Source organism: Daldinia vernicosa (assembly GCF_022497035.1).
Source record: "Daldinia vernicosa strain CBS 139.73 unplaced genomic scaffold F5Y00scaffold_22, whole genome shotgun sequence".
NCBI lineage: Eukaryota > Fungi > Ascomycota > Sordariomycetes > Xylariales > Hypoxylaceae > Daldinia > Daldinia vernicosa.
The window spans coordinates 95,055-110,508 of record NW_025953938.1 but is presented as its reverse complement, the minus strand read 5'-3'; the positions used below and the strand labels follow the sequence as shown (position 1 = coordinate 110,508).

General features: G+C 47.4%; 6 protein-coding genes across 6 annotated transcripts; 3 read left to right on the top strand and 3 right to left on the bottom strand.

Annotated features, from left to right (window-relative positions):
- Window positions 1-48: 48 nt before the first annotated feature.
- F5Y00DRAFT_236385 (fungal-specific transcription factor domain-containing protein) lies at window positions 49-3,661 on the top strand. The gene is made up of 2 exons (XM_048007694.1): window positions 49-795; window positions 872-3,661. Exons 1-2 carry the CDS (start codon window positions 603-605, stop codon window positions 3,316-3,318), a joined length of 2,640 nt encoding a protein of 879 aa, XP_047864952.1. The 5' UTR covers window positions 49-602; the 3' UTR covers window positions 3,319-3,661.
- A 99-nt stretch (window positions 3,662-3,760) lies between these two features.
- F5Y00DRAFT_261836 (uncharacterized protein) lies at window positions 3,761-4,243 on the bottom strand (the record flags this gene model as incomplete). The annotated part of the gene is made up of 1 exon (XM_048011281.1): window positions 3,761-4,243. The coding sequence occupies one exon, from the start codon at window positions 4,241-4,243 to the stop codon at window positions 3,761-3,763; it is 483 nt and encodes a 160-aa protein (XP_047864951.1).
- A 4,090-nt stretch (window positions 4,244-8,333) lies between these two features.
- F5Y00DRAFT_269684 (uncharacterized protein) lies at window positions 8,334-8,844 on the top strand (the record flags this gene model as incomplete). Its single annotated transcript, XM_048012485.1, has 2 exons — window positions 8,334-8,367; window positions 8,424-8,844. 2 exons carry the CDS (start codon window positions 8,334-8,336, stop codon window positions 8,675-8,677), a joined length of 288 nt encoding a protein of 95 aa, XP_047864950.1. The 3' UTR covers window positions 8,678-8,844.
- A 719-nt stretch (window positions 8,845-9,563) lies between these two features.
- Window positions 9,564-11,672, bottom strand: F5Y00DRAFT_72095 (uncharacterized protein). Its single transcript, XM_048014063.1, has one exon. The coding sequence runs from the start codon at window positions 11,497-11,499 to the stop codon at window positions 9,748-9,750; it is 1,752 nt and encodes a 583-aa protein (XP_047864949.1). The 5' UTR covers window positions 11,500-11,672; the 3' UTR covers window positions 9,564-9,747.
- A 1,451-nt stretch (window positions 11,673-13,123) lies between these two features.
- Window positions 13,124-14,201, top strand: F5Y00DRAFT_72090 (oligomeric golgi complex component, COG2-domain-containing protein). Its single transcript, XM_048014062.1, has one exon. It carries the CDS (start codon window positions 13,269-13,271, stop codon window positions 14,136-14,138), a length of 870 nt encoding a protein of 289 aa, XP_047864948.1. The 5' UTR covers window positions 13,124-13,268; the 3' UTR covers window positions 14,139-14,201.
- Window positions 14,202-15,349, bottom strand: F5Y00DRAFT_72089 (ribosomal protein L1). Its single transcript, XM_048014061.1, has 2 exons — window positions 14,998-15,349; window positions 14,202-14,935 (listed from the first exon to the last, which is right to left on the bottom strand). Exons 1-2 carry the CDS (start codon window positions 15,258-15,260, stop codon window positions 14,266-14,268), a joined length of 933 nt encoding a protein of 310 aa, XP_047864947.1. The 5' UTR covers window positions 15,261-15,349; the 3' UTR covers window positions 14,202-14,265.
- Window positions 15,350-15,454: the final 105 nt, after the last annotated feature.

Genomic DNA, 15,454 nt, shown 5'->3' with positions numbered 1-15,454 from the left:
GGACTTAAGTACTGAGTTCAGAGTTTCAATAATTAATCTCCTTAATAGTTAACTTCTGTATTGGATCAGTCATAGCAAAACCCCGGTAGGACTGTTTAACATTATTGACTGATTCCAAAAATTATCTTTATATTATCATAAATATATTAAACAACCAGTTACCTAGGACATATGATATCCAATGGCTCAACAAAATACGGACCGCCTGGTTGGTACGCTCGAAAACCCCCACGGCTTACGCGACACTAGTACATAAGGATACAACAGGAGGGATTCTACCCCGGATAATTAGGAGTTGGAGACGCCCCCCACGGCTCTCGGGGCAGGGGGCAGCCCCCGCGTCGGATTTCTTGGCGAATATTCCCATCTCAGCCAGCCGTCCCGAGAAAATGGGAGGGAAATGTCGCGCAATCATGTTCCTGTAGAAAATCTGTAGAAAACCAGGCTGGACCCCCATCGACTCCGCTCCCCGGCTTGTTTTTTTAGTCTATTAGTTCTCGAGATTCCCCGCGGAACGGTTCGGCGCATATGCAAGTCATACGTCTCTGATATTACGATATTGCCATATTATCGATATTATGGACGAGCGATGTCGCGGTTAAATGGCGTCCCAGCAGTCCCAGCAGCAATCACCAGGAGACGGAGGAGGAGGAGGGAATGCTGCTGCTGGTGGCGGCGGGGGTTCATACAAACGAGCGAGCCGGAAGGGAGCTCCGCGGAGGTTTTCGTGCAACTGGCCCGGGTGCGACAAGATGTATTCGAGAGCTGAACATCTTCAGAGGCATCAATTGAATCGTAAGGCTCAGAGAGATCTACACTTAGTTGCGGATCCACATCGAAGATGGTAATACAATACTGACGCGAATCCAAGATGCTCCCAAGACTATATATACGTGCGATGTCCCTGACTGCACGCAAACTTTTGTGAGGCCAGATCTGCTGGCGCGTCATAAGAAACGCCATTCGGCCTCGTATATTCCGAGGAACCGTACCAGCAGTTTCAGCATGCCCACCAAGGAATCTCCCCAGGAGATGCCTATGATGCCTTCGCCTAGTATCGCTACGAATGCTGTAGGACCGCCGCGGTCGGCGACATTTCCACAGCAGCCCGCGAGTGCCCCGCGGAATGCAGCTGTGCTCTTGACTTCTGACTCTCCAGTTCAAGCTCAACATCCGCCTTTACCGCCTCCTATGGCGCCTACGCAGCCTAGTCCGCTGGCGCACAGCGTCCCGTGGACATCTCCGATGGATGGTGTCAATATCATTCGTCAGAAGCCTGGCTTCTACGGTCGTGAACAACCACCCATGCATGACCATTCCACATTCGTTCCTTATCATAACGTACCTGTGCCGACTGATGCGAACGAACTAGAGATTCGTGAAAACTTTGGTGTCTGGTTGTTTGACCCTCAACAGACGTATCGAGACTTTAGTTTCGCCAGCATCCCATTTCTTGAAGGCGGGCTGGAGTCGCCATTCAATAACAACATCCATTACGATCACGAATCCCTTACTAGTCGGTCCCAACTTGATCTTACACCCCCACGACATCCTGACATGCCCGACGAGCTTATTTCCGAGTATCGCCGCGTAGATGTCCTACGCTATGTTAAACTGTTTCATCAGAAACAGAACAGGTTCGACTCTAAGTTAGCTAACTTGATGCATGAAACTAGCGACGATATACCAGGTCTAAGCTTGGAATTTCTGCGAGATTGCATGCGGCATTATTGGGACTTTGTATCGCCGAGACTTCCTATCGTTCATCAGCCAACATTCTCTTCAGCGCAATGCTCCATCCTCCTTCTCTTAGTAATGATTGCCTTGGGCGCCGCTCAGATCTACAGCCGCGAATCTAGCCGGGAAATGCCGGAATATAAAGCGTTGGCTGACCTCATTATCTCTAACGTTCGTTTCGAAATATTGACCGCCGACGAAGCGTCTCCCCCGGTCGAACTCTGGGTCGCCCAGGCCTTACTCTTAGTGGAATTTTACGAAAAGATGTACTCATCTAGGATCCTTCACGAGAGAGCACACGTCTACCACTCGGTAACCCTAACGTTGCTTAGGCGAGGTAGCCCCTTAATTGGAGGAGCTGGAGCTGACTCGCCATCTGACGAGGGGAACGGAACCGAGCCCCCTGCGACGTCAGATGCGAGGACGTGGTGGGTGAAATGGGCTAGGATGGAATCGATGCATAGAGTGGTTTTCGCCGCGTTCATGATGGATATCATTCACGCTGCGATGTTTGGGCATGCGGCCGATATGGCCCCTCACGAAATACGCCTACCCTTACCTTGCGACGAGTCTTTATGGTCGGCGTCGAGCCCCGAGATAGTTCGGCATCACGATTCGAATTTTAGATTATACGGTGTCAAGCCTGTCTCGTTTTTAGACGGGTTGAAATGTGCCATCCACGGGAAGGAAGTCCGAACCCACGCGTTTGGTCGCATGATTATCATGTGTGGCCTTCTAAGCGTCGGCTGGCACCTCAGACATCGCGATACTCATCTAAAGTGGCTTGAGCTGGGAGCTAGTTCTTCGGACACGAGGGATAAGTGGTGCAATATGCTCCTGAAAGCATTTGACGATTGGAAGACCAGTTTCGACCAGGCTATCGGCTCAAGTGACTCTGAGTCGGATGGCCCTGGACCACAAGCTCATTCTAACGGACTCATCCAGAGTGCGTCTGTTCTATACCATCTTGCCCATATTAGCCTGTACATCGACATTGTTGACTGTCAAGTCTACACGGGGGCTAAGCGGTTACTCGGCCGCAAAATTTCAACTCGAGACTACACTAACGTCGTGACGCGAATGTCGCTGTGGTCAAATCAAATAACCACCCGCCACGCAATACTCCATGCTTTTAAGCTTCTTCATCGTATTCTCTTGGACCCTCGTCAGAAGAGGAACAATGGCTACGCGAATACCCCCATCGATACCTATGGCATACAATACTCGTGTCGACGAGACCCCGATCCTCATCGGCCGTGGATTATGTATTATGCTACTTTAAGCATCTGGTCTTTCGTACGAGCACTTACTCAATCGAGAGATCAATCTAATACCCTCCGACCATTCCCGCAGCAATTGCAGCGTACTACAACAGGGGCTTTTGACTACCTCTGTAAAGTGACTAAACTGTCAGAACTCGATACTTCGACGACAAACCTTCAGGCGAATCTTCAAGATGGATTGCCAAACCTGCTCGACACTATAGGTACTCTTACATCCGAGTCACCTTCTGAACTACTCAAAGAAGCATGCGGTCGGCTCGATATATGCAAGCATATGCTTTACCATGGCGAGACATGAGCACGGCACTTTTGAATTGTTGATTTTTATTCAATATTACAACGAGCATGGCGGATGTATTTAATTATATACCCCTAGTAGTATGAGATCTTACCGCTACTAGCATTATGAATTGGCTTCACTCGGGTTGGGTTTGAAGCCTGGACGGTCAGCTTGAGGAACAAGTCTGACCAGTTGGAGGAAGCATACACGAGGGCGAATTACTTAGCGCGATGCCCATGCCCTAGTACAATGAAGGCTTGACGAATATCCTGATTCACGAATCCAGATCAGATAAACAATACGATTAATGTGTTTCGCATAATAAGAACCCCTTTATTATATATATAGAACATAAGAATGCATGATAGATAGTGTATAGGTTACAAGACTAATAAATGACGAGCTATACTATATTTGACCTGGCTTCCCTCTTCCTAACTATGAAGGGCCTTGCCTACGACTATACGAGCCTGATAGTCATAGCGTTTCCTAACAGCTGGACGTACGTGGGGTAACGAGGCTCACCCTCTTGGAAGTTAATAAGAGCTTGGAGTGCAGCCTGGAACTCACCTAGGCTTGTGGGCGTCAAAGCCATACGGCTTAACTTCTCCAACACTCGTATCTGCTTTAAACCCGAATATCTGCTGCGGATTCCGGACATCGCACACCGCTTGTTCTCCACCAACACCTGTAGGTGCTTAGTGAGCTGTCGCTTGTACGGATGCAGCAGATTCTTTAGAATACGGCGACGATCTTCATCGTCGTCGTCATCCAATTCGAGCTCGTAAGAGTTGTCGAGGAGCGACTTGCAGAAACACAACGGGCAAATTGACTGGACCGGGATCCATTCTAGCCTAAAGCTGCTATCGATGCCGAAACTTCGATGGACCGTCTCTACTGTATGCGAGCAGGTATACATCTCGTGCGTTACGAAGGTCGGCATCTTGTCCGATCGTAGTACGTAGAAGATTATACCTAAGACCTGCCCGTAGAGATACGGTTTTTGTGTTGGCTAGCTGTGAAGTTTCCGTGTAAGCGGTATAGCTCTAGATCATGCTGGGGATTGGACGGATAAGAAGAGATAAAATATAAGATGATTGCGATTGGAGAGATTTATATAATAAGGCGTGTTGTTTCTAAAGACTTCCAGGTAGCGCATATTCTCTTTCTTAAATTGGTGCCGTGATAAAGAGGTTAAGTACGGAATCCACCAACTGGTTGTTTGTTTAGATGCCCTTACGGCGTATAATACCCTATTGTCTAATTGTCTTGGGACTTTAAGTAAAATGATGTCACGCGTGTTTATGCGATACTGACCCTTGACATAGCCCTTTCAGCACTCTTTTACTCCGTTCTATACTTTTGTAACAAATTAAATGGCGTCGCTATCGGCTCATTTTAGTTTAGACTGAGGTCGGCGACTTCTAATAGTAATATTTATTCATGACAATAAGGAGCTATGTCCTAGCATTGTCTAATCGGGACAATGCATAAAGGAGTGAGTCTCCATTAAGTGTTAAGAATCGTAAGTGTAACTACGTCATAGAAGATGTAAACCTCGAGGCTAGAAATAGCCGTACTTGCTTTGAATGAATAGGTACTTGAATATTCTAAGTATAGAGTCTAACTACTTGCATCTTCTGTGTATTAGGTCAACCTGGCGGAGCTAAAGAAGCTTTGTTGATATCCATATACTGTAAATCATTTAACTTGCTAACTTAATTAACTTATGCTCAATAAAATATTACAGAGACCATCCTTATCAATATGTCACTTGAAGAGGGGTTCAGGGCCCCTAAGGGAAAAGGTACAAGTTAACAAGTAGAAGGTTCAATTCTGGTTTACAGCTGGCGATATATGATACTAGCTAAGATACTGAGGGGTTTCTCATATGAGCCACAATAGCATTTAGTGACATGATGATGAATTTGTTTATGTCTAGTAGGCATGTAGGCTATCTATAACACTTGGTGGATATGTATGTTATGTATTGATGTATGTTACATCGGCATAATGAAGGTGAGGGGCTCGTGGGTTTCCAGTTATATCGGTAGTAGTAGAAGTTAATGAGTAGTGTTAAGATAGACGCTCAGGCACGCCTGAGGATCAACCCCATCCTATAAGGAAGTTAGAATGTTTTCACGATAATTGGAGCAGTAGCACTTACTCAAAGACATAAAATAGTTCATCCCCCGGCCGAACATAGGCCTGAACACAAATGAAATCTGTGGCATATTTGGAAAAGCCTTCCAAGGGTAGGTATCTTGAAAAATCCAAACTGTAACCAGGTTCGAGACTGTCTTCGTCGTTCCCTTCATTGTCATCTCGGCCTTTAACTCCAGCCTCATCTACTTCGCCTAAGATCATCCTTCTCTTCCCTCTACAAAGAGTATCAAGTTAGTATTGAGGTTAATGGGATGGAAGGATGATAGGTTTAAAAAATTAGTTTAGAAGAACTTACGCAATAGCCAGATGTTTGGGAACGAGGGATCGGGCTATTCCCTGGTATTTTCGTAAAGCCCTTAGCCTCTCAAGCTCGTCACCGAATAGTTATGTTTGTACTGGTGTATAATGTAGGATAGGTAGGTAGGTAGTTAATTCTTATACTTCTTCCGTAGTTGGTGGCTGTTGGCTGTTGGTTGCTGCTCTTTGATTGTTGGACACGTGGCTGATGGTGAGCGACTTGCAACATCCAGTCTCTGTATCATCTTCAGGGGGTTCTTTATTGGTAAGGTTAAGTTATGATGTTGTGTTGTCATCTTTCAAGACCCGGCCTGAGACTTGGAAACGGAGGACCGTTCCTTTGCTGCTGCTTAGGCTCGAACCCCCATGACTTGGAAGCTGTCTTTTGGATAACACCTGCTAGGTGATACCGATTTTTGGTACAACTTTAGCATGGTGGTTGGTAGTGTGGTGGGTATTAAAGTATTGTTATTTATAGGTAAGGGTTGATAATTATTGTAGTGTTAGGTGTTATGGTTGTAGTAATGAATAGTTAAGATGGTGGAAGATGATGGGAGAAAACTGTGTGGGCATCGACTTGTATTTATATTTGGCGGTGTTGAGATGTGCGCCGTACTGATTTCAAGTTGATGCCTGATCTTGACATATCCTAGGTAATCACGTCCCTAAAATGTGTCGATTGGAAAGAACGAATTAATGATTTAATACTTTCGGCCCGTCAATTGGCTGATTTCTGTTGTTTGCCGGTCAGGTACTGATCCCACCCCGCGGTGATCCCGTATCCAAGGTATCTACAAAGTGATTCAACAAGTAGAATCACAACCTTTCCCGTATCGTACCTTCCTTCGACTTGGGATACATATGTAGCTACGTACCTACTTGCCGTAAGGCTCGAATATTAATTCGGTACATGCTACGGCGCTTTTGATTTACCTAAGATCAGACATGGCAATCACTGTTCTACAAATTCACTCCTCGTTTACTAGGTACTTGGGTACCTAGTTAAGGAAGCCCACATCAGTACCTACTAAACATATAAAATAGTACAAAGGTGACATATCTTAATGAGGTCACTAACCAAAATACAACAAGATGTTCTTTGATCTGACCATGTATTATTCTAAAAAGGGGTATTGAGTCTTAAGTGCTTGTGCATGCTTGTGCTTTCTATAAGATCTGGGTATCAAGTAGGCACCTAAGTAGTTTTTCTAGAGTTAAAAAAGTGATAATATCAGTCCTGACTCGACCAGCTTGTTGAATACGTAGTAGATATAGTCCAGCTTTGTATTCTTTGCCTTTGATAATAGGGGTGATTAGTCATCAAACATTAAATGGACGAGGTTCAAAAAGGGGCAATTGGAGAGATATGATTGGCCAGTTTGACCAGAACCATCCAAGAACGAAATGGTTTCAGAACCCGACCCAAGTGTCGCAATCTCCAGACGAGCAAAGTTTCTAGTTTCCGATTATGAATTTTTTAATGCTTTATATTATGTACGTAATAGCGCTATTAAATGATCGGCAATAAAGGGTGCTTTTATGTTGATCTCGACGATGATCCCATCATTGCTTGCATTGAGTTTTGCAATTCTCGAAACTTCAGTTACAAAACGTCGCCACGCTATGTTAACGCTGCAACAATTGGAGTCTTCATCTGAACTCGGGATGTTTACTACGCAGCTACCATTTTATGATCCACATATGACAGCCTGCAAGGAAAATTGACCGGAATCTAAACATTGCGAATCCCCCTAGCAAGATATGTTATGATCGCTGACTAGGAAGCCTCACATCTAAACCCTAGATTATTTCTTTGGTGTTTCTAACTTGAAGATCAAGATCCTTAAGATATATCATGGTGAATCTGGGATACGCTAATCTCCTCTGGTTGGTTTGTGAGAGGTTCCATTAGTTGACATCGTCATTGTAGTATGGCCAGATAACCTGGCGAAGTAAGGAACGCCGACGTAAAATCGTATGTAAAAGAACATTTGAACAGATACAAAACACTAAGGGCTATCTGTACGTATGGCTTCTCCAAATACCTGTGTAGCCTTCGTGGCGCTAAGTAATACATGGCAGGTTTAAACGCGTACAATAAGCATTTCAGACGCGTTGCCATTCCATATGCTATTGGGCATATGATCAATTAAACACTGCAGAGCATGAAATACCCTGCAAATCCGGGGTTGCCTCATAATCTGCCTCGCGAATAAACATTCGTTCGGCCTAATGATGATGTGCGACGTATCAAAACAAGGGGACCCAGAGCTGATGCCCCAGGCGTAGCAGAAACAACCCGCACTCGCACTCAGCCTCACGGCCGTGCTCAACCCGGTGTCAGGGGAGGTAGTCGTGGGAAACGTTCGAGAAGAGATAGAATAGGAGTATCGTCTGAATATATAAACATCGGAATGATCGCTTCGGGATCTCCAGTCGATGTGATAAGAACAGACTTTCAGGTAAAGCTTAACATTCATCCCTACCTATCATCCCATCTTCGCTTCATAAACACCGCTTCGAGTTGCTATAATTAATCTCAAGAAACAAAACAACAAACAATAAACAAAATGGTCCGCATCGCCCTCTTCGCCCTTCTCTCCGGTAAGTCACATTATCTTGCATCTCTTCAACCAAACATAGCACTAATAATCCCCAAGTTGTCGCCGCTATCCCGGCACCCCTCCAGCCCGACCCAGCTGGTGCTAAGAACGTAGGCAACGGACAGGGTACCCAGTTCATCGGCGGAGAATGCTTGAGCTCGGCAGACTGCGCATCGACGTGTTGCGCGGGAGTGTCAGGCCAGAGCTTTGGCTTGTGCTCCGGCCTCGGCGCGCAGACCCAAGCCGGCAAGACCGGCTGCGGCTTTGGCGACAACGGACAGGCTCAGACCAACGCCACAAGCACGAACTAAGCTGAGCCAGTTTAAGTGTTGCTGGTACTAGTGACAAACAGCAATGGACATCAGCCGCTCGGCCGAGATGGTGGGAAACGTCATACTACCAGGGTAGTATGCCGTCTTCGGAGGATATGCTACAAAGTTATAGAGCGCCGTAAATATGTCTTGCATGGTATGATAGGGTACGTTCAGAAGGCACTGCCTATCACTTGGTGTCTTGGATTGGCTATAGTATTTGATATCACACGGGTTCAGCATTACATTGCATCTCTAGGAGAGGCAGGGACACTTCTAGAGCAAGGGAAATAGGCGGTGGACACCTAATATTATAGTACATTTAACTTTATATCAATACAACTAAATATTTATATATTTATATCTACCGAATTTGTATTCATAATGCCTTGTTAAGCCTATGGTGCGGCCTGAATTGGGTAATTATGAAGGGAATGGATACAATTCATTCAGTCCAACGTCCATTTCGCCATATTAACAATAGGCTTCATATGCCCGATGAAACATCCAAATTCCACCTAGGGAGAGCTTCCAAAGAGTTCCTAAGTGGATAAGCCGAACATCTGGTAAGAACTTTTTGAAGGAGACCACGGCTGGTATTGAGACAATGTAGCGAGTAATCATTATTGGCTTGAAAACAAATAAGATCTATGGCAACTCTACACGGAACACCTAGAGAAGCCTCCCGGCTATAACTTGCCATTCAAGATTCCATATCGCAAACCAGTCTCGCAGAAGATGCCATACGAGTAGTGTTTAGAACTATTCCGAACTCGACGCCTTGATTTTAAAATGTACATGAATTAGGAAGCCCTCGGGGCTCCTTACCTGTAAACCATTGTGATAAATCGAAACCAACCCCCTTTTATCAATTACGTGGATATGTGACCGCCGCCCAATAATGCAATATGATCACTCCCTAAGGACGGCCGAAATGCTCGACACATCCCCTCCCCTTATCAACACCGTAGGATGCAATGGTCCGTTGACGCCATGTCTCATTATATACTCTCGTTAAACGCATGTAGCGCAGCCAGACCTCCCAGCAGCCGTGAATCTGTTTAAATAGATCAAGCTTCTCTTCCAAACCGGACGTCAAACTCTCTCAAGACCCCCATAATGCTGGCTACTTGGACCTCGATGGGTGGCCTTCCCGCCGTATTTGCCGGTAGGGGAGCGGCCTTGAGTCTAGGCAACCAAGTCCCGATCTCGTCAGCTGCCTTGTCGAAATTACGATGGCTAGAGAGTGTCTTGTACGCCTCTGCGCATGATAGGTTGATGCCAGCCGGGGAATCGGTGGATGTTCCTGCTTCGGTAGATTTGCAGCATCCGGATCCGCCGGATCCGCCGCAGCACCCTCCGCTAGACGTACCTGAATTGCGGGAAAAGCTTGCTGCGAGGCTGCGGCAGAAGAGACCAGACTTGGGATCATTTAGACACTGGGCGCAGGAACCTGGTCCTTTGGGGCCACAACCACCGGAAGGGCGGGCTGTAGGGATCGGAGTGCGACTTAGCGAATTGATACCTGGTAATTTGACGGCGCCGGTTGATGTGATTTCTATCGGATGGGGGCCTACGTCATTCTCGGAAGGAGGCGGCGTCTGAACTTGTTGAGATACCGGGGGGAGCGTCTGCGATGCGGCAGCTTCGGCACACATGCAATAGGTACCTTCTTCGCAGAAGCCGCAAGAGTCTCGTGGCGGCACCGTCGGCTGAGTGGGGGCTTGGTATATAACTGGTTCCGGGACGGGATCCTTCTTCTTAGCGAACGCGGCGGTGAAGTCGACCTCGTGAGGATAGGGTTCGGGTATCTTCTGTCTCTTCTCTTCCGGGGCTATGACAGACAGGGAGGATTTCTTCCGCTTAAGTTCGGATTCCGAATTCGGAGCAAGGTCTTTCACCATGGCTTCCAGACACTCGCACTTGGATCCAATACTGCACTTGTTGCATCCAACAGCCGTATCGGCAAGAACTTCTTCAGCGCAGGCGCAAGGTCCGTTGATTTCACAGTTGCCACACCCAGCAAGGTCAGTCGATGACTCTCGGAGGGCTCCAGGTGGACTCGATGAGTCAGGAGGGGAGATTATTTGCGAGATTGAAAAGGCCGTTGCCGAATTGCGATGATCCGATGCGTTGCTAGCGAGGCTTCCTCGTGGTGTGGGATGTTGAGATGCAATGGTCAGCGGATTCGGTAGCCTCCCGTGCTGTATAGCGAAACTTCCGTGTCTTGAAGATGTGCTGGCATCTTCTCCTCCTCTCCATCGTCGTCGTAGGTCTTCAAGCTCGCTTGCTACTTTGATACGCTCCTTACGCTCCTTCTCTAGCAAGTCCTCTAAGACCAAGCATCTGTTCCGTAGCGTTAACACCTCGGCGTCCAGGTCCTGCACTTGGTCGGTAAGCTGTTGCTGATTTCGCTCGTACTCTTCCTTCTGTTCTTCCAGCTGCTCCTCTAACTCTCCCACGCGAGCGGCTCTCCGCTCACGAAATGCACGCTGGGCAGCGCGGTTCTGGGCCTTCCGCTTAGTTGGTGGCGTATCCGTAGCGGGCTTCCGGCCGGGCTTAGGCCTCGGAGGAACTACCCATTCCTTGCTGGTGATCGAGGCTTTTGAAGCCATTGCGGTAGCCTGTAGGGCTGCGGCTGCGGCTGCGGGTTTGATGGCAAGCTGATGGTTTGAGGTAGGCGTAGAGACGCTCGAAATGGGCGAAGCAGCTGAGGCGGGGGAAGATGCAGCTGAGATAGGGGTTATAGAGAGTTTGGTTGGTTGGGGTTTGGAGTGGCCGTTGAGATAAGCGGAAGACATGGTAGCAGCAGAAGTCGCCATGTTGTTCCGATTCTGGAGCAGAAAGGCAATAAAAGCATTTAGTCGATCTTATTCGTTGTGCCACTCAGCGCTGCAATGCACCTCGGACATCAACGTGCGTCGAGCCTTAGGATTTTCCGTGGGATCGACTCCGCAAAGATGCAGTCTGACGGTATCCGAGTTGGTAAATAGGTAAGGATATCAGAAGAGATCAGTTTTCTATCGATGTATGTCTTTCACGTTTTGCTATTCCTTGATTCAAGGGAAGAAAGAAGAAAAGCGGTTAGGAGGTTTGTTAGGGTCCCCCTCCCACTAATCAAGCAAACTTGGGGGTGGCAGGCAGTGATGTACCTAGGGACTGAACGCGAATGAGCGGGCCGGGCTGCCCTCAGGGTCTCCGAACTAGGGCCAACTTGATTGTGCTTAAGGGTTTTGGCCAAGTAATTCTTTCAATTAGTCCAGAAAAAATGAACTGGCGGCTGAGTTCCTTTCGTGGGAATGAGATAGGTGTGACTAAAGAATAAACGAATGAGGTAGACGAAATGATCGTTTGGCAAGTTCTTGGTCAATCAATTTGTTGACCGAACCGGGATTGAAGTAGTATTGAGTATTGAATGGTTCCTTCTTACGAGTCAACAGCTGTCTTTGTTCTTCAGTCGGTTGTGGGGGGTTTGTAAAAAGAGGTTTGGGGGGTCATGCAGACGATCTCTCACTATCGAGTGATCTGACCTAGAAGGAAGAACTAAAGTAAGGTCACTTACTTTATTGGAGGGGGGCCGAGACTGACGACTGCGGTAGTTAATGGTTCGAGATCATTAATCACTGATCAGATTGATAAGATTATGCCAGGGCCCTGTAACCCGCAGTCCACTCGCCTAATCCGAGCCAGCAATGTCACATGGGGGATGAGAGGCCAAGATAGGATAAGGCTCGGCAGCAAGAAGGAAAAAAAAATTAGACCATCGCTCCACTTCTGGAGTTGCTCGGACCTGTCGGATTCCGAACTCGTTTTAACGGAAGGAGGGATGTTTGCATATGGTTCTTATCCGATTCTTGTTTTTTTTTTTCTTATCGTATTTACCTAGTTGCCTCCTCTTATCACCCTCTTGTCTCTATGGTCCAACTGTACGATCAACGATTAATTAAATGTACAGTATAAATAGCTGTATTAGGAACGTTGAACGTTGAATTTAATGAGAGAGGAAATTGGTGACGCTCGGGTGTAACCGGTTACGAATTTGCTCTAACCGAAGTTGCTTTGGTTGCCTTTAGTTCCTTTGGACCCATTAATATGTATTAACTGGAAGCTGTTAAGGTAAGCCCCGCCAGGCCGGTACCGGAGAATTCGGTAAGTTCCACCTAATTATGTAAACCATCAAAGGTGAACTCGGTGAGTTGGCGTTTAGTGCAACCTCAACTTTTAACTTTACCCCACATCATCCAACTTGATGTCAATTCTGCATGTACGAAGGTACTTTGGTCTAGCTTAGCTCAATCGTGACATGCGCATCAACTAGCACCTAAGCTACCTCGATGATTAATGCTCGTTATATCCCGATTACTTGCATAAGTTACATTCGAAGGACGCGATTTAAGGCTGATAAATAATCTATATCCGTTTTATATACCTAGAAGGGAATATATTATCAACGTCAGGGGACAGGCCAATCTCAACCCCATATCGTCGCCAATATCAGACCGAAATATAACACCTCGCATGTCTCATAATACAAGACCTAGTTTATCCTAACGACGCACGCTCTTTTAATCCCCCCGATACTCGAGATATCATGGCCCATCTCGCGGCACCGTCATCGACCAGACCATTGAGCTCCCGTAGCTTCGCCTTAGTTTCTTCATCCGAGTCTTCAGATAACGAAGACGATGCTCCGCTCCCCTTTCCCACTGCTCTCCCACGGTCCGACTTCCTCGCTCCGGACTTCGACCCAGCCGAATACCTCTCCTCCCTCGCAAACCGTCATCAGACCCTAGAAGACCTACGATCTGACCTTAGGGAGCGGAGCGCTGCTATTAGCACCGAGCTGTTGGAACTGGTCAATGCGAATTACACCAGTTTCTTAAGCCTAGGCGACGAGCTTAAGGGTGGTGAGGAAAGAGTTGAGGACGTCCGTGTGGCGCTGTTAGGATTTCGCCGAGCCGTCGAAGAGATCAAAGGCCGAGTAAGAGAAAAGGGTTCCGAAGTCGCTGGCTTAAACCGAGACCTATCCGACGTAAGAAGTGAGGTAGAGACCGGGAGGAAAATGCTAGAACTCGATGAGAGGATATCCACGCTCGAGGGTCGACTAGCAGTCGGGAGCGCGGGACCTGATAGCGACGATAGCGACGACGACGACGAAGATGATGAGGATGAGTTAGAGGGGGCAGTGGGAAGTAGTACGGCAAAACTGACGCAGCTGGCGAACGAATATACAGTAGTAGACGAGTTAGCCAACGACATTGGAAGGGAGACGCCTTTCGTACGGAAAGCGGAAGAAAGGCTAACAAGGTGTAGAAATACGATCCTATTGGACCTTGGTACGGCGTTGAAGGAAGCTAAGAAGGCGGGCGCTAGAGGACAGGCAAAGCTACTGAAGCTGATGGGCATCTATTCTCTATTAGATGCTCAACTAGAAGCTGTAAAAGCATTGAAGAGCGCTTAATTAAGCGAGGACTATCACAGATTCACAATTATTCCTAAGAGCATACTAGCAAGATACCCGAACATCCAACTTATACAAAAGCATATGGTACAATTTTATACTGTCCTGCCTTAAGGGGTATAGATATTTACATGGCTGTGCTCAGGTGTGCGGGCTGGACCTTCTCGTCGGTAGAGTTGAACCCTCCGTTCAAGCTAAAACCCGGCCCATTTGTGGAAGTTAGCACAACTTCGATTAAATCCTTCTTGACTCTGTCCTCCAAAGTCGAAATGTTCTCCTTCACTGCTCCCACGAGAGCCTTGACGTTCGCAGAGAGCATGTTAGGTGTGAATTGGATATTCCCGATAGGCATACGGATCGCGCCCACCCTCTCTCTGTAGTTCTCGGCGCCTACCATCTCGTGCATCAGGGACTTCACACTCTTGGTGATGGTATTGGTCTTAATGCTAGGCATCAGACCCTTGGGACCCAGTATACGGCCGAGGCCAGCCTTTTTAAGGGCCGGTTCGGAATCAACGTGGCAGATAAGACGGTTGAACGGTAACTTATTCGGGTTCGCCTTGATCAGCTCAAATAGGGATTCCTCTCCGAATGCGACAGCTCCTCCGGCACGGGCGTCGTGCATAGCACCGCTGCCTTCCTTGCAGATGACGGCGATCTGCGTGTCGTTCTTGACAGGGTAGGGTAGACGTATCCGATTTCGAAGGACCGGGCTGTTCTTAGGTGTTCTTATTTTAAGAGCGAGTTCGTACGTAACAGAAGATGGCGGTCGGCCAACTTCGGCGGCTCGTAGATATCTGTAGTTCCTATGAGTTCGAGAACAGGAGGATCCAGACTTGAATGGAATAAGACAACTTACCGCATAGCATCGCATAGCGAATACCTCTCCTCTTTGCTCGGCGTGGCATATTTGTATTCCTTGAATCGCTGTTGCTTCTTTGTCTTCTTGGTCTTTTCCTTCTCTCGCTCACGCGCCCGCATAGCCGAAGTGCCGGCGCTTTTGCATCTTATTTGAACTATCGAGGGAGCCAGAAACCTAGGAATTGTCGCATGCGCAGGACGCACAGACGTAGAGAGGCTTAGCCTCGCCAGCGAAGCGATGCATTGGCTCGTCGAAGCCATTGTGATCTTCTGTAGTCGCCGACAGTCGTTAGACCGTAGTCATATGAAGCTTTAGAAATCGATAATGCAGAAACAAATTTAGGACAAGGGTAGGGGTAACAATTTCAGCCTCAATACTAGTGTGCCGCACTATTACTAGCCACAAGTTTATTATCTTATCGTCAGATAGCAACCTATCAGCCTATCAGCCTATC

Excerpts from the sequence above, each read along its gene's own strand:
- F5Y00DRAFT_236385 (XM_048007694.1), top strand. The coding sequence starts at position 603 with ATGGCGTCCCAGCAGTCCCAGCAGCAATCACCAGGAGACGGAGGAGGA. Across the intron at positions 796-871 it reads TCAGAGGCATCAATTGAATC|ATGCTCCCAAGACTATATAT; the intron begins GTAAGGCTCAGA and ends CGCGAATCCAAG.
- F5Y00DRAFT_72095 (XM_048014063.1), bottom strand. The coding sequence starts at position 11,499 with ATGGCGACTTCTGCTGCTACCATGTCTTCCGCTTATCTCAACGGCCAC.
- F5Y00DRAFT_72090 (XM_048014062.1), top strand. The coding sequence starts at position 13,269 with ATGGCCCATCTCGCGGCACCGTCATCGACCAGACCATTGAGCTCCCGT.
- F5Y00DRAFT_72089 (XM_048014061.1), bottom strand. The coding sequence starts at position 15,260 with ATGGCTTCGACGAGCCAATGCATCGCTTCGCTGGCGAGGCTAAGCCTC. Across the intron at positions 14,936-14,997 it reads TCGCTATGCGATGCTATGCG|ATATCTACGAGCCGCCGAAG; the intron begins GTAAGTTGTCTT and ends TAGGAACTACAG.